Source organism: Anoplopoma fimbria, chromosome 6 (genome assembly GCF_027596085.1).
Source record: "Anoplopoma fimbria isolate UVic2021 breed Golden Eagle Sablefish chromosome 6, Afim_UVic_2022, whole genome shotgun sequence".
NCBI lineage: Eukaryota > Metazoa > Chordata > Actinopteri > Perciformes > Anoplopomatidae > Anoplopoma > Anoplopoma fimbria.
In genome coordinates this window covers 6,568,464-6,593,448 of record NC_072454.1, presented here as the reverse complement: position 1 = coordinate 6,593,448, position 24,985 = coordinate 6,568,464, and the positions used below count along the sequence as shown (strand labels likewise).

General features: G+C 40.3%; 2 protein-coding genes across 4 annotated transcripts in view; both read right to left on the bottom strand.

Moving 5' to 3' along the window:
• The window catches only part of kif11 (kinesin family member 11), a 34,315-nt gene extending 12,881 nt beyond the window's left edge, over positions 1 to 21,434 (bottom strand). Inside the window, exons 1-27 of one of the 3 annotated variants that reach the window (XM_054600848.1) lie at positions 21,287 to 21,434; positions 21,123 to 21,198; positions 19,336 to 19,465; positions 18,828 to 18,925; positions 18,602 to 18,680; positions 18,290 to 18,475; positions 17,963 to 18,087; positions 17,762 to 17,852; positions 17,458 to 17,603; positions 16,628 to 16,724; positions 16,403 to 16,498; positions 16,191 to 16,279; positions 15,495 to 15,582; positions 15,257 to 15,330; positions 15,024 to 15,138; positions 14,793 to 14,864; positions 14,126 to 14,261; positions 13,255 to 13,427; positions 12,905 to 13,030; positions 12,660 to 12,815; positions 12,151 to 12,290; positions 11,880 to 12,040; positions 11,672 to 11,790; positions 11,181 to 11,403; positions 10,811 to 10,983; positions 10,263 to 10,373; positions 9,581 to 10,116 (exon numbers count right to left, since the gene is read on the bottom strand). In XM_054600848.1, coding sequence (XP_054456823.1) covers positions 10,006 to 10,116; positions 10,263 to 10,373; positions 10,811 to 10,983; positions 11,181 to 11,403; positions 11,672 to 11,790; positions 11,880 to 12,040; positions 12,151 to 12,290; positions 12,660 to 12,815; positions 12,905 to 13,030; positions 13,255 to 13,427; positions 14,126 to 14,261; positions 14,793 to 14,864; positions 15,024 to 15,138; positions 15,257 to 15,330; positions 15,495 to 15,582; positions 16,191 to 16,279; positions 16,403 to 16,498; positions 16,628 to 16,724; positions 17,458 to 17,603; positions 17,762 to 17,852; positions 17,963 to 18,087; positions 18,290 to 18,475; positions 18,602 to 18,680; positions 18,828 to 18,925; positions 19,336 to 19,465; positions 21,123 to 21,196 — 3,189 coding nt within the window. In that variant the 5' untranslated portion in view covers positions 21,197 to 21,198; positions 21,287 to 21,434 and the 3' untranslated portion in view covers positions 9,581 to 10,005. Of the gene's footprint in view, positions 1 to 9,576; positions 10,117 to 10,262; positions 10,374 to 10,810; positions 10,984 to 11,180; positions 11,404 to 11,671; positions 11,791 to 11,879; positions 12,041 to 12,150; positions 12,291 to 12,659; positions 12,816 to 12,904; positions 13,031 to 13,254; positions 13,428 to 14,125; positions 14,262 to 14,792; positions 14,865 to 15,023; positions 15,139 to 15,256; positions 15,331 to 15,494; positions 15,583 to 16,190; positions 16,280 to 16,402; positions 16,499 to 16,627; positions 16,725 to 17,457; positions 17,604 to 17,761; positions 17,853 to 17,962; positions 18,088 to 18,289; positions 18,476 to 18,601; positions 18,681 to 18,827; positions 18,926 to 19,335; positions 19,466 to 21,122; positions 21,199 to 21,286 lie in introns of those variants that run through there. The other 2 variants (XM_054600849.1, XM_054600850.1) reach the window with 2 other exon arrangements.
• LOC129092826 (CD48 antigen-like) lies at positions 4,218 to 5,031 on the bottom strand. Its single transcript, XM_054600854.1, has one exon. The coding sequence runs from the start codon at positions 4,917 to 4,919 to the stop codon at positions 4,218 to 4,220; it is 702 nt and encodes a 233-aa protein (XP_054456829.1). The 5' UTR covers positions 4,920 to 5,031.
• Positions 21,435 to 24,985: the final 3,551 nt, after the last annotated feature.

Sequence of the window (24,985 nt, the reverse complement as noted above, 5' to 3'; positions counted from 1 at the left end):
AGACCAATAAATATTGTAGTGAACATTATACAGTTTGTAATAACTTTGATGAGTGAAGTTGTGTCTTTGTAGCAGGCAGTTCTTTGGACACCTCCGTAGAAAGTATTTGGTTAGGGAGACATTATTCACTGTTACACCTTCAAAACCGAAAGTAAAGGGCGGCCACTCTCCCCATTGCGCTTGCGCCTAGAATTACAAATAATATTTTATTATTTTTCTGTCATTTACTCGTTTTCTGAATATATAAGTCATTAAAAAAATATTTTATGAATTAAAATTAATTCAGGTAAATAATTGCATAGTGAAAAAAGACAAAATATACATGTATGTGTGTATAAATATGTAGAAATATAAATGTGGTTTAATGTGTCCGGTCTTTATTTTTTTTAAACAAGCTAAAACAGAAGCGTCTGTAGTCTGTTTGTCTCTCCTCTGCTGGTTGAAACAAAGCAGCCAGGAGGAAAAAATAACTGATACTATCTGATGTCTGTTTTCTGATTATTATTATTATCATGTATAAACTTCAAGCAGGAATGTTATTTATTGATATTTTAGATTAGTCTCCAGTGAGATATTAATGACTTTGTATATTGACTTTGCTGTTGTAAACATTACTGTTGTGAAAATAAACAATTTCAAATCCTGCTGTTTTAAAAGTGTGTCTATGTTTTTAAATGCAATGATTTAGTCTTGAAAAATAACTAATTATTGATGAAATGGTTTTAGAGTGTTGACTAAATAGCAGAAACACCTTCAAAGTGTGATTTTTATTTTAGATCTACGACTCCTCTCTGGTTAAGTACTATAAAGAGGAGAGCTACAGAGAAAAAAAGGAAGCCAAAGAAACAAAAATAAAAGAGTAATGATTTTATTCATGCATTAAGTGTTATCTCAATATTTTACTTCTGGTCAAGAAACCACATATTTTGATTTAAACATTTTGATATAAATATATATAACATCTTAATTTATGAACTTTATAGTTGGATTGTTTGCGTCTCCATTTCCAGTTGCAGGAGAAGTGCTGGTGGTGTCTTAATTTCTAAAGCGGCGTATCCGACGTTCATGAATTGCAACAACCACAAATAGTAGGGCAGATAACAGCCATTTTTCATTGAAATTGTGCAAAATGTGATACAAGCACCAAATTTGGCATAGTGGTTCCCAAGGGTCTACTTAGAAAATCTGCCTGACGTGCCATTCAAAAATCCAAGATGGCGGCCATTTTTCAATATGGACGCCAAATGTGTCTGCCGAAAATGGTTTTTCTCATATAAATCCATGTACTTTATGGATTTGAATGATCTTGTTGTGGATTTCTATGTTTTCTTGCATGCTGATTCAAATTTTTTCTAGAGAAAAAAAAGAAGTGAATAACTTCACACTTTTTGGCTATTTAGATCAGCCTTTTTCTGCATTTTCGCTTGCCTAATGAGTGTTTTGCTATTTTTTACTATGTGCATGATGATAATTTCTAAATGTATAGAACAGTATTTACATTTAGTGCATAGGGTGTAGGGTGTTGTAGTAGAGGTAGGACCTTTGTTTCATCAGTCAGCCACATTCTCCTGATGGAATCCAGGCACTGGTCCTCAGTACTTACCTAACTCTATGGCTCCAAGAAGTTGCTAGTGCCGACATGGCACTGCTCTTCCAGTTCATTTCAGAGACATGATGTCTCTTGAGAAGCAGCATCAAGAAGTAGCCAGAGAGTTTCACAAAGGAAACTTTGTTGTCCACAAGTCCAGAAGAGATTTCTCTGCCATGGCCATTGACCAAGCCCATGAACAGAACAACGCAGCCATCAAGGGTGATGGAGGAGCCATTGGACTAACAGAGGACCCAGGGGCACTTCGGAGATGGATGGTGGCTGGACCTGAAGTGAGCCATCTAGTCTTTGCATATGAGGCTATTTCTGGTGTGAAAGACGCAACCATCAGCACCAAACACCATGAACAGACCTTAAGTGCCCAGACATCTTTCCTTGAGAGGGTGGAGGCACTGTTCAGTGTGATAAAAGAGATGGGCAACCCTTTCCAAGAAGAGTCTGCTGATTTGCTGGCACTTGACACAAAGAACATTGCAGATCCAGCACTAGCTGAACTGGTTGGTAGTCATCATGAGAGAGGCAAGGAGAAGTTCCAGTCATTTATGGAGGCCTTGGAGAATGAAGAAGAATGCACATTTTATCAGCCAATCAAAAAGAACAAGGCTTCTTTCTTCAAGCACGAGCAGGCAGCCAGCAGCTCCAAGGAGAAAGTGCTTAAAGATGACTGTCACTTGTTCTCCCGGCTCTTCATATCCTGCCAAAACAGACAGTGTGACTTGCAAGAATTCTTCAAGTATGAGAACCAGTCAGCACCTGCATCTCTCAGTGACAACGGCAGGCTTCGTATGTGCCAGAAGTCACAGCTAACTGAAATTCTTCAGGCCCTGGTGACATTGCCTGATAGCGAACCAAAGGCTGACACCATCATCATTGATGGATCAGCGCTCATCAATTCCCTACCTCCACGCAGCCCGAAGACTTTCAATGACTATGCAAAAGAAGACATCCTTCCAAAAGTGGAATCCTTTGGCACCAAATTCAAGCGAGTCGATGTCATCTTTGATGTGTACAAGAAGTCTAGTCTGAAATCTGAAACCAGGTCAAAAAGAGGTCAAGGGATCAGAAGAAGAGTGACTGGAACCAGCAGGACCCCAACAAACTGGAGAAGCTTCCTGCGGGATGACGACAACAAAACTGAGCTCTTCCACTTTCTCGCAGAGAAAATATGTCAGGCTGGAACCACAAGTATGGTCATCGTGACAAAAGGAGAAGATGTCATCAGCAACAAAATCAAATCCTTAGATGCTGTGGCCCCATGCTGTCATGAAGAAGCTGATACCCGGATATTTGTACATGGAAGAGATGCAACTGCAGAGGGTAGCAAGTCACTTGTCATCAAAGCCAATGATACTGACGTGCTCGTCATAGCAGTGTCTAAGCTGCCATCCCTGCAGAGGCTTGGTCTTGAAAAAATGTGGATTGCCTTTGGGCAGGGAGCCAATGCTCGATGGATACCAGTCCATGAGGTAGTTTCCGCAATAGGACCTGAGAAAGCCAGTGGGATCCTGTATTTCCATGCATTCACAGGCTGTGACGTGGTCTCGTCTTTCCATGGGAAGGGAAAGAAATCTGCATGGCTGACTTGGGAAGTCTGTGATGAGGTTTCTAAAACCTTTACAAAACTCAGCAACTGTCCAACAGAGGTTTCTGAAGATGACCTGCAGAAGCTGGAGAATTTTGTTGTCGTCATGTATGACAGATCAAGTGCAGCTACCGGTGTTGACGAGGCAAGGCTGAATCTCTTTGCCCGTAAGCAGAGGTCCTATGATGCGATCCCACCAACCAGTGCAGCCCTCATGGAACACGCAAAACGCGCTGCTTACCAGGCTGGTATCATATGGGGTCAAGCAACAGTAACCAATCCAGAAGTCGTCAGTCCTGCCGACTGGGGATGGAATCAGAAGGGAGACATATGGCAGATCTGTTGGACAACGCTTCCACCTATTGCAGCCAGCTGTCAGGAACTGACCCAGTGTTCCTGCAAGAAAGGCTGCAACCGGAGATGCAAATGCTTTCGTTCAGGGCTCGCCTGCACTGCACTCTGCAGCTGTGTATGTCAGCTGTAGTGCTACATATACAGCGGTGTACGTTGGTTTCAGTGTTTGGGCCACTGTAATAGTTTGCTTTGGAAGGACGATTTTTACAGTATTAAGGATTTTTATTATTATTTTCAAATTTTGTTTCCGTCCTGAATAACATGATCCAAATGCTAAATACCTTAATGCAAAATGGGTATATTTAATGTTTATATTTGTGTAAATAAAGTATTAGGAGTATTATTTGATGTGTTATGTTGCTTTTTTATATAAAGTGTTCATTTTCTACCATTTACAGTATTATAATGCTAGTGAAGGTAAAATAATTAGGTTCAGCATGGAAGAAAACATACAATTCAACACCAAGATCACTCAAATCCATCAAGTACATGCATATCTATGAGCAAAACCATTTTCGGCAGACACATTTGGCGTCCATCTTGAAAAATGACCGCCATCTTGGATTTTTGAATGGCACGTCAGGCAGATTTGTTAAGTAGACCCTTGGGAACCACCATGCCAAATTTGGTGCTTGTATCACATTTTGCACAATTTTTCCATTATCTGCCCCACTAAAACCCACACACACACACACCCACAAATGAGAACAGCACAATATCCCCCACAGTTTCTTTGTTTATTTCCTCCTTGAAGAGCGAATTGTCAACAGGGTTACTAACATCACTACTGATCGGGTTAGTTATCTTGCAGGTGATGGTCTTGTCTCCTTTAATCTCAGTCTTGGTGATATTCCTGTCCTTTCCCTCCGACTCTTCCCAGTCTTTGTCTCCAATCTTCCAGCTGTAGGTGACGGGTCGGGCGTCTATGAGGTATGCTTCACAGCTCACCTTACAAAACTCTGAAGTATCCCTGCATGGTTTTGTTCTCAGCTCCACCACTGGCTTGGGGACTCTACTGATCAATTTAGCTCTGTAGATCTCATTCTGGACCTTGCTGTTGATCTCCATTGAATACAGGCCCATGTCGGCTTTGGTCATGTTATTGATGACCAATCGTCCAGTCTTTGTTTCCAGGGTTGTGCGTCCATTGTAGCGGCCGTAGAACTCCAATGGGACAATGACGTCATACCACTCGGCCATCAGATTACCATCACACTTCCACAGGATGTTTTTGATGGTCTCGGGGTGAGGAGGCCTCACTTCGAGTTCGAGGCTACCACCGTCCTCGAAGTACTTGTCCGTCACCTTATCTCCGGTTACGGTTGCGCGCAGCACCGCCACAGACAGCACAAAATACCCGATCAGCTTCTCCATGTCCACGGATCAATACACAGCCGGAGGGATATCGATCTTCATGCCACCGAGATACAAACGACGGTTTCGTTATCTGTCTCCACACTCTGCCAGTGCGTCTACACCCTTCCTGTCTTTCAGGGGAGATAATGAAAAAACACGCTCTGTTGAAAAAAAAAAAAAAAAAAAGGACCTGCTGCTGCTCTTAAAATTCGATTCAATTTAATAGAAAAAGATATAAGAAGTACTTATGTTTTTTTAAAAGCAGAAGTAATGTTGCTATGTATGAATAAAGACATAAAATGAATAAAAATATTTTTTGATGTAAAACACCTGTTTCAAAATCTTATTATTAAGCAGAATGGCCCATCTCTGAACCATAGGTTTCACTGGTCGTACTGTATTTACTTGAGTATTTTCAATTTTTGCAAATAGATGCAAATAGAAAAACAGAAAGACCAATACATATTGTAGTGAACATTATACAGTTTGTAATAACTTTGATGAGTGAAGTTATGTCTTTGTAGCAGGAAGTTCTTTGGACACCTCCGTAGAAAGTATTTGGTTAGGGAGACATTATTCACTGTTACACCTTCAAAACCGAAAGTAAAGGGCGGCCACTCTCCCCATTGCGCTTGCGCCTAGAATTACAAATAATATTTTATTATTTTTCTGTCATTTACTCGTTTTCTGAATATATAAGTCATTAAAAAAATATTTTATGAATTAAAATTAATTCAGGTAAATAATTGCATGTAAAAAAGACAAAATATACATGCAAGTGTGTATAAATATGTATAAATATAAATGTGGTTTAATGTGTCCGGTCTTTATTTTTTTTAAACAAGCTAAAACAGAAGCGTCTGTAGTCTGTTTGTCTCTCCTCTGCTGGTTGAAACAAAGCAGCCAGGAGGAAAAAATAACTGATACTATCTGATGTCTGTCTTCTGATTATTATCATGTATAAACTTCAAGCAGGAATGTTATTTATTGATATTTTAGATTAGTCTCCAGTGAGATATTACATTAGATTACATTACATTACATTACAGTCATTTAGCAGACGCTTTTATCCAAAGCGACTTACAGGAAGTGTATTCAACATAGGTATTCAAGAGAACTACTAGTCACCAGAAGTCATAAGTGCATGACTTCTCTTACCATTGTTATGCCGATGACACCCAGCTGGTCTTGTAATTTCCTCCCGGTGACACCCAAGTGGAGGCACGCATTGCTGCGTGCTTGGCTGACATCTCGAAGTGGATGGCGACACACCACCTGAAGCTCAACCTGGACAAAACCGAGCTACTGTTCCTCCCGGGGAAGGGTTTCCCGCACTGAGACCTGTCCATCACCATTGATGATGCCGTGGTGACGCCAACTCGGACTGTGAGGAATCTGTGTGTGACCCTGGACGACCAACTGTCATTCTCAGCAAACATTGCATCGGTCACACGCTCCTGCAGATTCCTCCTCTACAACATCAGGAGGATTCGCCCCTTCCTCACTGAGGAGACGGCACAGGTGCTCATCCAGGCTCTGGTCATCTCCTGCCTGGACTACTGCAACTCACTACTTGCCGGAGCCCCGGCGTCGGCCATCATACCTCTGGAGCTTGTCCAGAAAGCTGCAGCACGTCTGGTGTTCAATCGCCCCAAGTTCTCCCACACAACTTCCCTTCTCCGTTCTCTACACTGGCTCCCTGTAAGAGCTTGCATCCAGTTTAAGACTCTGGTGCTAGCCTACAGGGCAGTGAAAGGAACAGCTCCTTCCTATCTCCAGCCCTTGGCCACTTCGCTCTGCTGCCTCGGGGCGACTGGTTGCCCCGTCGCTCAGAGGTCCCTGCGGCCGATCCACCCAGTCACAGCTTTTTTTCTGTCCTGGCCCCTCAGTGGTGGAATGAACTCCCCACTGACGTCAGGACAGCAGAGTCGCTGCCCATCTTTCGGCGCAGGCTGAAAACTCACCTCTTCAAGAAGTACTACCCCAAGCCTTCCTTGTACCACTTATTGCATTCATATTAGTTGTTGCACTTATTGTATTCGTATCAGTTCGCTGCACTTATTGTATTCGTATTCGTTTACTGCACTTATCCTATTCGTAGTAGTTTGTAGCACTTATTGTATTCGTATTAGTCTGTTGCAATTATTGTTTTCGTAGTAATTTGCCTCTGCACTATACTTTTGCTCTGGTTTATGCTTTAAGATGCTTGTTTAAGAAAGGAGATGCACTTATGACTTCTGGTGACTAGTAGTTCTCTTGAATACCTATGTTGAATACACTTCCTGTAAGTCGCTTTGGATAAAAGCGTCTGCTAAATGACTGAAATGTAATGTAATGTAATGTGACAGAACTGGAAGTTGGGCGACGGTCTCTCGAGGTGGGCGGATCCTCTGGAGGTCTGGCGAGGGTTTCTCGAGACTGGGGCTCTCGAGACTGGGGCTCTGGCGGCAAGGTCTCTCGGACCTGGGGCTCTGGCAGCAAGGTCCCTCGGACCTGGGGCTCTGGCTTTAAGGTCCCTCGGACCTGGGGCTCTGACCGCAAGGTCCCGCGGACCTGGGGCTCTGGCGACACACCGCTTCCTTTAGAGAATATTATCAGAAAAAACTCAATAAACTTTCATTGTTATGCAGATGATACCCAGTTATATCTATCGATTAAGCCAGACGAAACCAACCAGTTCTCTAAACTTCAAGCATGTCATAAGGACATAAAAACCTGGATGACCTGTAACTTCTTGATGTTAAACTCCGACAAAATTGAAGTTATTCTACTAGGCCCAGATCACCTTCAAAATCAAATATCTAATGATATAGTTTCTCCAGATGGCATTGCTCTGGCATCCAGCACTACCGTTAAGAACCTTGGAGTTATCTTTGATCAGGATCTGTCTTTTAACTCTAATATAAAACAGATCTCAAGGACAGCCTTTTTTCATTTACGTAACATTTCGAAAATCAGGCAAATCCTGTCTCTAAAACTAGTTCATGCATTTGTTACCTCTAGACTAGATTACTGTAACTCCTTATTATCAGGCTGCTCTAATACGTCTCTTAAATATCTACAGTTGATCCAGAATGCTGCAGCACGTGTTCTAATAAAAACTAAGAAAAGAGATCATATTACTCCAGTACTAGCTTCTCTGCACTGGCTCCCTGTGAAATCAAGAATAGAATTTAAAATTCTTCTACTTACCTACAAAGCTCTAACTGGCCAGGCACCGTCTTATCTTAAGGAACTTATAGTTCCATATTACCCACATAGAGAGCTGCGCTCAATCAATGCAGGGTTACTTGTGGTTCCTAGAGTATATACGTAGGATGAGAGCCAGAGCCTTTAGTTATCAGGCTCCTCTTCTGTGGAACCAGGTTCCACTTTCAGTCCGGGGGGCAGACACACTCACCACTTTTAAGAGCAGGCTTAAGACCTTCCTTTTTGATAGCGCTTATAGTTAGGGCTGGTTCTGGTTCGCCTTGGCCCAGCCCCTAGATATGCTGCTATATGCCTAGACAGCCGGGGGACTACCTAGGATACACTGAGCTTCTCTCTCCTCTTCTCTCCCTCCTTCTTTATGTATTAATCTCCTATTTATGCACATTACTGATTTTGCTTCTTCCCTGGAGTCCTTGTGCTTTCTCGCCTAGCAGGTTCCCAGGAATCGGGGTAATATTTAGACTGTCATCGTGCCACCTGCTGAGGCCCTGCTGACACCCACTGCTACTACCACTATCATTATTAGTCACATTATTATTATTACTCCCTGTACTATTACGCTTATTGACTTTGCTTCTACCCTGGAGTCTTTGTGCTTTCTCGCTTCGCAGGCTTCTATAAATCGTGGCTGTACCTGGACTGTGGTCGTGCCTCCTGCTATGGCCCTGCTGACACCAACTGCTACTACCATTATTATTATTACTCATATTACTATTACTATTACCTGTACCATTACGCATATTAGCTTTGCTTCCACCCTGAAGCCCTGTTCGCTTTCTCGCTTTGCAGGTTTCCATGAATCGTTGTGGTACCTGGACCGTGGTCGTGGCTCCTGCTGTTACCCGGCTGACACCCACTGCTACTTCGATTATTATTATTATTGATATGCAATATACTACTGATTGTAAGTCGCTTTGGATAAAAGCGTCTGCTAAATGACTGTAATGTAATGTATTATTAGTCACATTACTATTTCATAATTATAATTCTACTATAATAATTGCTGCTGTTATTATATGTAGTCTTCATTTTTCCTTCGTTACTCTGCTTACTACTCTTATTATATGAATAATTTATGTCATATACATTGAATGTGTTGTATCTCTGTTATGCTGTTCATTCTGTACACATGAAATCTATTGCATTCTATCCATCCTGAGAGAAGGATCCCTCCTCTGTCGCTCTCCCATAGGTTTTTCCTTGTTCCGGGACAGAGGATGTCGCATGTGTACAGATTGTAAAGCCCTCTGAGGCAAATTTGTCATTTGTGATTCTGGGCTATACAAAATGAACTGAACTGAATTTACTAATCCCTAAATATTAGAAAATTTAGATTTTAAAAGACAATATTTATTGTATCTAAACACAAATCTTGTTGCTCTAAATGAATGTTATAAATCAATTTATTTGTTGACTACTAATCAGCAAAAATGTACAGATATAACATTCTACTTTCCCATTGCTGTCCAAATCAAGAGCTACAGCATTGGCTTATAGTTTGTAAAGTTTCTTAAAGGGATCCGAAAAACCCTCCACACAGTGCAAGCCTATAATAGTGGATATCAGTACTTGACCACTTGTCAATCATAGACTGTATATAAGTAAATACAGAAGCTCTTGGTGATTAAATCCTGTTCATCTCTCAGAATAAATAAAGTGCATAACACGGTTCAAATCATATCTAATCGAATTAATAATGCACAAAAGTATAAAACAAGTATAAATCTCTTTAATTTTACAAGCAACTTTGAGACGTCGAGCCATTCACTACTATAAACCAGAGACATTCATTACACATCATCCTAACATTAAGAAAGACCAAAAAGGTTAAAAATACAAGTGAGAGTTGGGCAGTGATAACATTGTTTTGAAAATAATATATAATAAAACTGTTTTAGTTCTGAGAGCGGAGTGGTAGTCTGGACTTCTGTGGCGTCGAGGCTTCGTTTTCTGCCACTTTCTGCCGGGCGGGGATCTTTGTCTCCTTCTTACCAGCCTTCTTTTGCTGAAAAAGAGAAATTACAACAACAAATATTGTTATCAATACACGGTAAAAATGTGCAGAAAGTTGGATGTGTAAACCTCACGATTTAAAACTTTTAGACATTTTTCAACCTTTAAATCAAAAGTGTTTATATTTTTGCTGATCACCTTGAAGAAGGGAACGCGTTTGCTCTCGTTGAAGACGAGGTTCTCGTCGTTGAAGGACGGCTCTGTGGCCAAGCTTTCATTACAAGTACTCAGCTCGTCCTCCAGAGAGTCCTAGACATGACAAGAAGAGAGGAAAAGGGGTCAAAGTGGAGCAGAATTAAACTAGAGTTCTTTAATGTGGCCTATTTGTTGAGTTCAGCTCAACAAATGCTAAAAAACACAAACCCACCATCATACTGAGCTGATAAAACAAAGAAAAATGTGTAAATAAATGTAAATGACAGTTGAAACAGGGATTAACCCAACAACATTGAAGTGTAGGATGAAATGTTCAGATAAGTATAGATAGCAGCATGTGCCAAACAATTAAATTATTCAGTGAAAACAATATTAATGAATGAATTTAAACTGAATTTAACGAAAAACCATCAACCTATTATGCATTAAATTACGCCATGTGAACCTGATTACTAGAGGAATCATGCTACGTCATCAAATTTCAGACAATCAACCGACAGATGAGGGAGAAAGCAAAAAAGTAAACGTACGTGATCAACCTGGCTGTTTTTGTCCTCCTCTTCCTCCTCCTCCTCCTCTTCCTTCTCTATGGCGGCCTGCAGCTCCTCCTGCTGGCTCCTCAGGCTCTCCAGCAGTTCGCCGCGGCTCCGCAACTTCTGCAGCCGCTTGGGATACACAAAGTCCCGCCGCTGAGGGGTCGCACCTGAAGGCAACAGCAGAACTGGTTCATACGCTGGAGATGTTTAATGACTCCAAAACACAAAACTTGATATGTTCTCTCCAAAAGGACACATTACAGGTTGGATTTTAAATAAGAAAGAACAAAACAAAAAACTCAAGTGGAATATTAAGATTAACACAGAAAGAATCAGAAAAGGACACTCAGGTTGAATCATTTACCGGTGGGAACGTCCTGCTGCAGCTCTTCCTGCAGGAAGCCTTGGACCAGCTGTTGGCTCGTCTCCACGTGGTCCCGGAGCTCTGCCTGCTGTTGGTCCAGGGCCGTCCGGTTCAGGGTGGTCTGGTTCTGTACGTCCATCAGAGACCGCTTCACCTCCTCCTGCCGACTCGACAGCTCCTCCTCTGTTGTCCGTAGTTGTTCTGTGCAGCGCATCTTGACGCTCTGCAGAAAAGATGAAGGATTATGGGCAGGATAGGACAAGCTTATCTCCAAGGTGAAGCGTTTGGTGTGATACAGTGAAACCTCAACCTTCATAATTTAGACCCACAGGTACAGTATTACCTGCAGAATTTAAACTCAGTAGGGTTTTTAACAACAGGATGTTGACACAAACTCTTAAAAGCCATCTTAAAACCATGAAAAGAGTATTGCTTTGAGAAATGTAAACTAAAAATACACCAATATGCAGCAGTCAGATGCCATTTTTTACCTGATGGAGGGTCTGAGCTTCAGTGGAAACCTTCCCCATCAGAGACAGGTGTTCCTGGGCTTGAGTCTCCGCGTGCTCCCTGGCTCTGGAGCTCCACTCGAGGTCACGTTGAACCAGACCTGCAGTAACAAATCGACAGCATCAGCAATAATGCACAGCAGAATGAACTGTAGGTGGGGTTTAAATGATAACTGAAGAAATGATGTACCGGAGACAGAGCTGTGGAGGTGTGAGCAGCAGCCCGTCATCTCCTCCAACGCCTGCCGGCTTTCGTCGGCGTTCAGACGCAGAGAGGAGGCGAGCGAGGAGGAGGTGGAGGACAGAACGTCAGCTTGGGCCGCGGCCTGACGTTCTACTGTACTGCAGCCGCTGTAAGAAATGGATAGAGGCACACATTTTAAAAGCTGATAATTGACCCTAAAGAGGAATTTGGCAAGAAAAAAAACAACCTTCCAGGTGTTTGTTTGTCCGTCACTCACCTGCTGATGTTCTCCTGGAGAACCTGGAGAGGCTTCTGCAGAGCTTTGGTGGCAGAGCGCAGATCAGTGTAGTCCTTCTGGGCCTCCATGGTCAGCAGGTTGAGCTGGTCCTGCAGGAACTGCATGGTCTGCTTCATACCCTGACAGGAGAAAGCACGTGATGGAGGTTTATTTTACATTTACACAAATGCGCAATATTCATGTCATGGGAAAAAGAGCTCCAATATCAACAAAGTCTAATCTGTTATGATGGATGCTAGTTTTGGGTTGCATACATCAAATGACAGAAATTCAATATCATACTTTCAGATTTGAAAATAGTTTTGTATTAAATAAATGTCTTACTGCAGAAACCTGAACTCAGCTTGTGGTTGAATTCAAAATGATGATGACTTTCTCAACTGAGTGTTTTTTATTCTTCTGTTTATGTTTTAAAATAGAAAAATAACTGTGGAAGTATACACAGTTTTAGTTAGGGCTGAAGAATCTGCATCGTGTCTCGCTCTTACCGCCTGGTGTCTGTCCTGCGCCTGTCTGATCTCGTCCTCCAGCTTGTCATTTTCAGCCTGCAGTGAGCTCAGGCTCTGCACGGCTTCTTCCCGCAGCCCCGCCAGCTTCCCAACCAAACCGTTGAAGAACACACCCACCTCCTTCATGGCCTCCACCTGAGAGAGGAGACAAGGAAAATGATAAGGAGGTTTGGCGCAGGTGCACGACAGAAACTATGAGACAAAAAGGTTCAAAGTTAACTCACCTTGTCGGCCAGAGCTCGCTGCGTCTCCACGGTGGCTCTCAGAGTGTCGTTGAGCTCCTTCACAGCTGACAGACCCATCAGAGTCCGAGCCACCAGAACCTCCTCCATGTCCTGTCGATGCTCGTCCTACACACACAAATAATAAAGAAAGCCGTCAAATAGGATTCATGTTCACCACAAGGATCCAAGTGCTGTTTAGAAGGGATTACCAACCCTGATATGGATAAAAGTCTGAGGAAAACTGAACATTTACTACTTTGGCCTTTACACTCCCAAAACAAACCAAACACATGATCCTTCAAACCCCCTCATCTTGCCTATTCAACTGTGTAAGTCGTCCTTGTCCTCACCAGCAGCTGCAGCAGAGTCTCCTTGTCCTGCAGACACAGCGCCTCCTGTTGCTGCACTTTGTCCTGACAGCGAGTCACGCCCTCGGCCACCAGCTGCCCGACTCCACCCACGAAGGACTCCACGGTGGTCAGCGCTCCCTTCAGCGCCGCCTCGTTCATCACGACTACACCGTCTGTATAGAAAAAGCAGAGAAAGACAGAATTAGCCATCTATATATACCCACACACACAATTAAAATTTGATGGATTCTCTGAGAAAAAACGCTTCCCTAAACTATGGTGTAATATAAGACTTTACTGTTCTTGCCGACTTTCTTTATTTTACGAGGATGGAATCAAAAATTTGCCGACTGACGTCTCCCTTTTTCTAAACCAGACTGCAATTAAAATTTCTGTAAATATTCAATGAACCCTCTGATACATTTTTGGTGATCCATGACCCTTCTTGTAAAGTCAACATCAGAAAACAATTTGCATTTGTATGGCTACATGACAATTAATGCAGTTGAAATAGGATTTGCTTGGTGCAATAACACACTGAACCTCCAGGTAGACAGAAAAAAGTAAATGTCTTGCCATAGAATCACATTAGTTTTGTCCTTAAGGGTAAAAACAACAACCTCAGTCCCTCTTAATATTTTAAAGATCCATTCCAAACATGTTTTAAGTCATAAATAGTCTGCTTTGAATGTTAATTTAGGTCTTAAAATCTGCCAACTAATATTACCTTCTTTAAGAGCACATTCCTGCTCGTAAAATGAAAACAATTTAGATTTTAATGACCCTAATGTTCCTCTAGCGCCCCCCTGAGGATAACTTGACATGTTTATCTCCACTACTAGAATTGACCCCTGCAGCTCTCTGGTCTCACCGATGGCCTGTGAGTAGCTGCTCAGCATGTTGTGGTGTTTGGCTCCTTGCTGTTGAACGCAGCGCTGCATGTTGCCGAGCGCTCCCTCCATCCGCTGAGAGAAGCTCTGCTGGATCTCAGTGTTGTGCTGCTCCACCTGCAATTTTTAAAACACGTATGCATGTTAGTCCTGATAAAACCAATGGTACGTCATAAAGGTGCAGATAGTGTAGCTGATCCGTCAACTGAAGATCATATTTGTGAACTTTACGTCAAGGTTTTTTTTCCCCAGTTTTGTCAGCTAAATGGACGTGCATGCAGGTCTACGGACATCTTACAAACCCTTTCAAACATAATATAAATGTTACCGATTTTTGAATTTGTTAAACAACATTCAATGTCTTTGGGTTTTGGACCCGTTTGAGCTTGTGATGTTTTTTTTCTTCTTCTCACAATTCTGGTATTTTTTTTATATATACTGAAAGATTAATCAATTTAATATGAAACTAATATTTTTTCTCACCTATATTCAAGACTGATTAAAGGGAGGCAAGTTGTGTATCAGTTGTGTACAGCGTTCTGGCAATGATGAAAATCGTGTGGTGTGAACTTCACTTAAGAAAGCTGTTTTCAGTTTCATGGCAAAAAAAAAAAAAAAAAGGTATTAATTTCCTTAAAAAGTTTTTACCTTTTTCTTCCTGTCCAGCTTGTCGTGGAGACCGGTTACGTCACTGGTGCTGGCGTCCACTGTACTGAGCAGCTGAAGGACGACACAGAACACATAAAAATGTTAAATGATATTCAGAGCATCCTGCTGAGAAATCCTCACTATTAACAATAATAACAATATAATTTGAAAATGAATTAATGTATTCAGAGTGTTTGGTACTGATCACAGTGACATTTATTTTGTTTGTACCTGTCCCGCCGTGTCATAGAGAGTTTCCTGAACGGAGGTGAGCTCCGAGCAGACAAACTCCTCCTGACTCAGCTTTTCTTTGGTCTGCTGCAGGTCTTTACTCGTCTCCTCCAACCTGAAACCACCACAGAAAACATCCATTCTTTAAAGTGTACATCTATACTGTGCTTTAAACTCCTGCAGTCTCATTTTCATATGTCTAAAAAGGGATTTCATATTTAATGACCCCTCACCTCTGCTGCTTCTCGTCCAGGTCTACAGCGCACTGCTCCAGTCTGGTTTTACTGTCCACGAAGAGCTCCGTCACCTGCAGAGAGGACAAAGTGTGAGTGCAGGTAGAAACCACGACGGCAGCTCCGATAAATACACAATGACACAGTTAAAATGTATGAAAGGATTAATGGATTATCAAAATAGTTGCCTATTATCGATTGAAAGAAGATGATTGAAGTTAATCTGAGGCTCATGTACCTTCTTGATCTCCTCCTCCATGGCGGCGATCCTGTCTGTGTACTCGCCTGTGTGCACCTCATGAGAGGTGATCTGACCCATCATGGTCCTGAAACACATACGAGACTGTCAGTTCATATCTGTGACTGCAGAACAGACGACACAATCTACATCTCTAAATCTACGTCTTATTAAATGAAGTGTTCTGAGTGAACATATTTTTTAATAGTCCACTTTTTTTTTAATTTGTTATCATCAAGAGACAAAAGCCAAACTCTCAAATACATTATTGCAGCAGCAGAAAAACTAATATATATGAATTAACAACAATCTAACTGACAGTTTTTATTAAAAGAATATAAAAGATAAATATAAAAACTGATTTAAAATGTTATCAACATCCTTAGTCTTGTCTACAAAGAAGTATTTGAGCTAAAACATTTTTTTTGTAATTTTTGGGATTTATTATTTCTGAGTAGGAACTGAGTTTAATGCCCCTTTTTAATGTGTTAATGAATACTCAGAAAATATTAGACAGCAATTGAGAAAAAATGACTAATGTCAAAAGTAGTTCATCAAGGGAGAATTGTACATTTAAATGACATCATTGAACTAAAGAAATATATATTTTGATTAGATTAGATGTTTTGGTGATGAATCAGGTGTTACATAGTTAAAGGTGTCCAGTAAAACAAATAGATCCTGTGTTGGACCTACTCATAGTTCTCTGCAGACAGATAAACTCCGTTCTTGTCTCGAGTGGCGGCCAGGTCGCGCTTCAGACGCTCGATCTCCTCCGTGTATTCCTGAGCGGACAGAGAGTCAGTATTTTATTTAAAGATGGTGAAATTAAAACAACAACATTTCCTGATATGCAGAAAGTTATTTGGCCTTTCTCCTTCTAATCGAGATCTCAAACTCATCTCTACCTTAATGAGCGTCCTCTTGGTGAGTTTCTGGTTGACCTCGGGTTTGTTCATGATGTTCTTGGCTCGGCTGGCGTACTCCAGCGTGCTCAGAGTCTCCTGCACAAACAGAAAGAATATAACACCATCATGAGCATGCAAACTGTACCTGAGCTCTGAAATTGACTTTTCTTAAAAAACAGAAATATTGTCTCACAAGCACATATTCACAGAGAAAACAGAACGTACCTCCAGGTTGCTGGAGGAAGGCGACACGGTGGCGATGATGGAGGTTTTTGTTCGTCCTCCCAGAGAGTCCTGCAGGATTCTGGTCAGCTTAGACTCTCTGTTGGAAGATGACACATTATTTATCTAGTAATTTGAGCTAGACTCATAACTCATCCTGAATGATGCGTCATGACTAACAAGAAACTGAAGTACAGATATGCCAGACTAGATCTGAGGTCATTTAGAAACAGTGTCAACATGTTGTCCACCAGAGAGCACTGACAAATCATTTTCATAACAGTAAAATCAGCTGATTAGTACCCTCTAGCTGCCAGTTTATAACTTACAACTACTTAAACTAGGGAATTCTAACAATGCAACAGTTATGCAACAAATTCAACAACATTTCTTCTTCAAGAAGGGTGTAATGTTCAGGTGTTGAAGTGGTTTTAGAGAGTGTTGACTAAATAGCAGAAACACTTCAAAGTGTGATTTTTATTTTAGATCTACGACTCCTCTCTGGTTAAGTACTATAAAGAGGAGAGCTACAGAGAAAAAAAGGAAGCCAAAGAAACAAAAATAAAAGAGTAAAATGATTGTATTTAATACATTCATGCATTAAGTGTTATCTTAATATTTTACTTCTAGACAACAAACCACATCTTTGATTTAAACATTTTTGACATAAAAATATATAACGTCTTGATTAGTGAACTTGAGAGTTGGTGGTAGATGAATTTTGTTTCTCAGCAAAAGAGTGTAATTCACAAGAGTTCACATTTAGGGCCTGAATACAAAACGATGCATGCTCATTTCTTAGATTTGATTTCACGAATGATTGGTGACTCTACCTGTACGGGATGTGAGGCCTTTTCTCCACCAGAGCGGTGATCACTCGGCCCAGCGTCAGCAGAGACTGGTTGATGTTTCCCGCCTCCCGAGCTCGCTTGTCCACGGCACCTGAACGCCCGATGTTCTCGCTGCCAGCAAGATCCACCTGGAGAGGGAGGAGAGGGAGGAGAGGGGAACGTTGTTCGCTGCAATTTTCTACTTTGTGAATGAAAAATTGGGAGTCTTTTCTAAGGACCTGACACAGGTACTGGTTTAAAGTCGTCCAGCAGAAAACGTCTCCCATTGATCATGAAGGATAATTACCAGATTGAGTTTGCCGATCTTCACCAGCTCCTCTCCGTCCATAGTGATCTCCTTCATGTGGATGGTGACGGAGAACACAGAGTGGGAGCGGCTACGCAGAGACACGAGAGGGAAATGGTTAACAAATCAGCCACAGTGGTAAATATTGGTCGTACAGAACTCATCTGGAAGTGTGGAATATGGTTTACTCTCAGTGAGTACCTGGAGTAGGCGTTCATGAGCGTGGAGGCCGTCCTCCTCTTGGCTGACCCTCTCTCCAGGATCTGATAAACTTCATCTTTGTTGTGAACCGTGATCTCCTCCAGGCCCTTGACCACCACGCCGCGCTGAAACACAAAACACACAACCGTCAGAACAGAGCTCAGCGTTCACAGGAGGAGGAAAAATGTCAACAAAATGCAGCAACGTCCCCATTTAGCCTGCATTTTAACTGATCCAAAATGTTACACCATGGATGCAAGAGCTGCATGTTTCTTTCACAAGACACATCCTAGAATCATAACGGCAGATATAGCCATCACGAGTTACCTTGTTCCGCGGGTCGTCGAAGAGCTGCAGCCGCTCGGTGACGTCCTCGCTGGGGCTGAGCAGATCGAACAGCTCCTCGTTGTAGATCTCCAGCAGAGAGACTTTGACGGAGAATTCGGTGCCGTTCTCTGAAAGCTTCTCGAAAATCTGGTGCAGTGTTCTGGGGATGATACCGGCCAGAGGGTCCTAAAAACACAAAACGGTTAAATCAGCTCATTTTCTGCTCTTTAAAGTTATGTTACTCTCTGATTTGTGTTAAACAATATCTGATAAAGCATCAAAGATACAAGTGATTCATGGCTCTTCTCTTACCTCCTCCCAGGTGAACTCCTCGTCTTGACTCCTCTCTCCCTCCATAGTGAACGTCTTTCCTGTTCCAGTCTGCCCGTAGCTGAACAACAAATCAACAAGTTTTTATTTCATGTTAATAATAACTGCAATTCAACACATTATTTAAGTATAGTTCAGAACACACGTAACAAAAAAAGGAAGATTTTACTGAAGCCTTAAAAATCATCCTGTGCAGCAGATCACTTACGCAAAAACAGTGCAGTTGTATCCCATGATGACTTCATCCAGAATGGGACAAACAACGCTCCTGTACACTTCAATCTGCTTGGCAGCTGGACCGAATACCTGTTGAAAAAGTTTTTTTATATTTAAAATGTAAAGAAATCTCCAGTGGACTTCTGAAATAAGTTCCTTAACATTAATCATGGCGTGACAGAGCGGCCATTCAATTAACTGGTTTATGTCACTAACTACTAGAGATGGAGATCAAGTTTTTATATTTACCTAAATGTTGATTAAACATGCATCTAACCAACTGAAATAAAAGCTGTAGCTTCTACATCTGACAGCTTTTTTCCACAAACTGCTTGATCTAAATGCTGAAGGTCCTGGTTTCAAAATATTAAGTTCACAAGCTTAAATTATTGATATGATATGATTGAAAGATTGGGAGAATGTGACTGCTGAAATTGATGATGTGAACCACTAGAGACAAGAGACAAGAGTGTAAAGACAAAGTGTCTGCATCCACTCACCATGTCGAACGTGTACGTTTTTCTTGACGCCTTGTCGTTCATCCCTCCGGTCTTCACGTTCACCTCCTTCCTGTTTGGATCGCAGTCCATGACCCCGTAGGAGGACTTGCGCTCCATCGTGTTGAAAGGCCTAAAAAAACATGACACGGAACAGACGTATGCGATTTTTTTTCTGAATATCATCATAACTGTGATTTGGGTTTAGCGATGCCGTCATTTGGTCGGTGGACAGGTTAATGTAACAACCACAGCTACCAAAAAATAACCATGTAGGTTATGTATAAAAGCTTGGACAAATAAGCAGTACAGAAAAAACATAACAAAACCTTTTCATTATGGGAGACTTTGATAGATGCAGACTGGATGGTGTTCGGCTCTTTTTAAAAGCAATATGTGAATGTCAGTGTGAGATGTTCTCTGTTTATTTAAATTGGAAAGTGCAATAAAAGACTTTCTTGCTTAAATGAATGAATAATGGTGATAAATAATTATGATATCTATATTTGCTATATATTGTACGGCCCTACAATAAACCCAGTACGTCCTACTGCCACACCTCCATCAACAGGCAGCGAGTTGAGATGGTGAAGAGCTTCATGTACTTTGGAATAACCCTTGGCAATAAACTCGGCTTTAATCACCACAGTATAGAGATCCACCAACGCTGCCACAAGAAAATCTCAGTCACACTTTCTGCATCATAGAGCTCATCCTCCTCTACGGTTCCACATTTACCATCAACATGAGGGTACAAACTCCTCAAAAATCACAACACAATGCCTTTAAAAAATCATCGGCCTCCCTGCTCCCAACCTCTCGGCCCTCATCAACACTGCAATCAGACGCAGAGCACTCCCATAGGAGGCGACCTCAGTCTAAACGTTTACTTTACTCTCATCCGGTTGCAGATAAATATCTGTATTATTTAAAAAGAAAAAATATAAGGAACAAAAGCACGCTACAGTAAGAGCTTCATTTCCACTTCCAATCACTGCCCTCAACAGACCGCAGCGAGAACATTACAGTCATTTAGCAGACGCTTTTATCCAAAGCGACTTACAATAAGTGTATTCAACATAGGTATTCAAGAGAACTACTAGTCACCAGAAGTCATAAGTGCATCTTCTTTCTTAAACAAGCATCTAAAAGCATAAACCAGAGCAAAAGTATAGAAACAAACTAATACGAATACAATAAGTGCTAAGTGGAAGGCTCAGGGTGGACTCAATGGACTCATGTTTTAGTGACTGCATTATGTTCCTTGTGGCTACGTTTCTTTTTTTATCATTAATTGCTCTTATGTGTGTGTGCAGGCTGTGGAAACAAATGTTACTCTAATGGAGAACAATAAATGATCTATTCATCTGTTGATAGATGTTTAAAAACATGCTGGAAATTGAGTTAAAAATGAATGTGTCGTTCTTTTACTCCACACTATAAAACATCTGAGTGGTTGTTCAACCTTTTACAGCAGGACATCATTTATGTCTCATGCATTATCATCATCATCATCATCATCATGTGACAGAGTGATTTTTAAAATACAATAAAATAGGAATCCTGTCTCCCAGAAACCCTTAAAGGATGTCTACTGACAAATACAGCTGTTCTGTAGGATGCTCATAACCCTCAAAAAAACAACTATTAATCTGCACAAAGAGATACTTTGTTGCAGGACTTCCACCTGTGACGTCACAGAGGGTTTCTCCCCTGCAGAGCTGCTCCTTTCCTTTAAAGTCACACATCTGTGCACAACAAGCTGCTCCTCTGGTTTTTCCTGCACATACCTGCATCTGACCACCACCTGGATGTTTCTGCCCTTCTCGTCCCGTTTCAGTCCGCTCAGGTTGTGTGAAGCCATGGCTGCAGAGAGGACACCACAGGTTAGCATTAGTTAGCATTAGTTAGCTTCCATTTAAACTGGCCCTGCTCCAAAGGGACGTTTACTCACCCAATGACGTCGATTAAACCTTCTTATTGTTGTTTCCACCAGTCAGGAATATTTAAAATGTATATATGTATGTCACTGCCTCCTCCTATGAACAGTCTCCGTCCACAGACGAACTCTCTGGCGCTCTAATACCACAGACAAGGCAACATTTTTTCAAACAGTACTTTTAAATTTGGCTCAACCAATAAGAGGAGAGCACCGGCCAAACAAAGGCCGCCATTGGTCGAACGGGACACACGTGATTGGCTGCGCCGCGGTGCATCACGGGAGGTTGGTGTAAGTTCCAGTATGCGTCCACTAGGTGGCGACATTATAATGAGTGTTGGGAGAAGTAAGCTTTAGTGAAGTAATATGACTGTAAAAATACTTTGTTACAAGTAAAAGTCCTGCATTGTAAATTATACATAAGTACAAGTATGTAGAGTAAGTATAATTAGGAAAATGTAGTCTATTTATGGTATTAAAAGTATAAAAATGTCTATATATTATACATATCATGATTACTCATGCATTAATGTAAAAGCAGGATTTTACTCTTTGAATTATTAATTAATGATTAATTTCAGTAAAGTAAGTATAATTAGGAAAATGTAGTCTATTTATGGTATTAAAAGTATAAAAATGTCCCCTGTGACTGTTATACTATTATACAGTACCAGTCAAAAGTTTGGACACACCTTCTCATTCAATAGTTTTTCTTTATTTTAATTAAAAAAATTTCTACATTGTAGATTAATATTGAAGACATCCAAACTATGAAGGAACACATATGGAATTATGTGGTAAACAAACAAATGCTCAACAAACCAGAATATGTTTTATATTTTAGATTCTTCAAAGTAGTTGAAAGAGAAGGTGTGTCCAAACTTTTGACTGGTACTGTACATCTATATATTATATATATTTATTTTTAATTATTTATATATATATTTTTTTAAATTATATTTAGCTATTGTGGATTTTGTTTTTCTTACTTACTTACTTATTTAAAATACTTGCACTATATCTATGCTGCTGTAATCCTGTAAATGTCCCCGCTGCGGGACTAATAAAGGATTATTTTATCTAAATTTATGTTATTATACATATCATGATTACTCACGCATTAATGTAAAAGCAGGATTTTACTCTTTGAACTATTAACTAATGATTAATTTCATTATTGATTATTCTGCTGATTATTTCCTCCATTAATTAATTGATTGTTTGGTTTGTAAAAATAGTGAGAAATGAGCCCAAAGTGACCCCTTCACAATGTTTGCTGTGTCCAAACATACCAATTATTAAAATTGTTAAAAGGAAAAGAAACAAATCTTCACATTGGTGAAGCTGGAATCATTAAATGTTTTTTTGCTTATTTCGTTTCGGCTGTCATGCTACACTTACATAAGTCTTGCGATACCAAACTCAATCAGAGTCTGACTTTTGAACCCTTGGTTGGTTTAATTCATACCAAAACATCATGTTTCATAAATTATTTAATTTGTAAAGTAAAGCTGTCAGACAAATGTATTAGAGCAGAAGTAAATGGCATGAAAAGAATAGACTCAATTAAAGTAAGCCTATGAATAAATGTTACTGTCACCACTGCTTATCACAACTAATGTTATTGGCATTCAGAGGGTGAGAATATCGTCTAGGAGAGAAGGAAGGAGTGTTGAATAAAACTTTAAATATTGGCTATTAATTAGCATCATAATTGTAGAAAAATGTGGTCCTCTTGTCAACTGCACTTGCGCATACATGCCCAAATAAAGATGTAAATTATAAAAAAGATTATTGAACTTGTTATGACATTATTCACACTGGTGTTCTTGCATATACAGACACTCATGATCGTAAACAAACCCACACACACACACACAAAATCATATTTATGAATATAATAATCAAATTGGTGTTTAACATTTACTTTAGTGTAAAAAAATAACTAAGCAAAACAAACAAACACCAAAGTAGCATTAACTTACATACAGATAAACAATTGCATAAATTGAAATTAAATTAGGAAATGTTTTTTTTAATATTCATATAGACACAGAATCACACAAAGGACACAAAAAGGTACAAATTAACACATAAAGAGACATTTCAGTAATATCAACTCTTAAAATGCTGTAATTCAATCCAACCAAAAACAACCAATTTAAAGAAATAAACCAAACATTATATATTCATATTATTAATCTGTTTCAGGTTTATGAAGTGACCAGTGGCGAGCAGCAATCCATCTGCTGAGGACCGTCCGCCCACTCAGGCCCCCGAGGAGGACGAGGGGGTTGCCCTTTTTGCTCTGGCAACCCCAGACACAACCACACACACACACACACACACACACACACACACACACACACACACACACACACACACACACACACACACACACACACACACACACACACATATTTATGCATGGATAGATTCAAAGACAAACATGAAATAAAAACTAATGCTCTTTTCTGTTGATTCATATCACAAAATAACTTTTTTCCTCCATCTTGAGGTGTAAAAGTTGATGTATCGATATAAACAAAGTGAAAACAGATTTAGTGAATAAATGATGACGTACATGAAGCATGAAGAGCTGAAAACATCAGATCTGAGTAGAGCGATGAGGAGACTGTAACCTACCTCACATTAATACTTGAAAAAAACAGAAATGTCACATTTCCATCATGGTTTTATTTCCATCATTTGAGCTTTGACTGGAGCTCTTTTAATGACCTCATCTCGTTGTATCCTCTTCTTCTTCTTCTTCTTCCGTGGTTTAATGGCACAGACTGGAGAAATAGCTCCACCAGTTAATCTTCATCAACCAGTGAACTAATATTCACGCACATTTCTTTTGTAAGTTTTCTGGAAATTTGGTTAACATTTGTGCTAGATTTGGATGGAAAATTGACTACTTCATTGTACAATTTCAACCAGAAGGTAGTTCAGTGTTTTGCTAAAGTAACAATGAAATATTATCCTAGTTAAGTTACATATACAATACAAGCCGTACGATTGTTACGGGAGCTGCAGGAGCTCGCAACAAAGCATGTTCTTTAAACTAAGAAGCACAAATGAGATAGTAAAACACAACAATAATACACTGCCCACAGAGTACTATCAGAGTACTATCATCTTTTTTATTATAAACCCCACAATTATGCTTTAACAGGTCAGATTAAGTGTCCTTTGGAATATACTTTAAACCTTAAAAACTAAGGATCTGTATAAGAGTGTAAGTACATTTTCTCAAGTGCTGTACTTGTGCTTGTACTACTCTATACCTCTACTATACATCTCAGAGAACATATTTTACTTTTTACTCCGCTATATTTGTTTTAGAGCTTTAGTTACTTTTCAGATTAAAGTTTTCATCACCAGTGTAAACCACGTATCTCTGGTTGACTTGATTTTGAATGTTTGTGTGAAACTGAGAGGATGAAGTACTTTATGTGTACTTCTTATAAATAAATAAACTGTTTATATAGTCTCTTGGATCCGCTGAGAAAAATGCATCATCACAAAGCTGAAAACAGGGCTCTGTTTCTGAGCTCTTTAGAGATACGTGGTTCTCACAGGACGGCAACGCTTCATGATCTTGTAGAATATTATGCATTATTGTAGATTAAACTTTTAAACAGTATAGAATAGTAGTTAAAAACATCTACAGCAGTAAAATGCAACATATGCATTAATGCAGCAGAAACA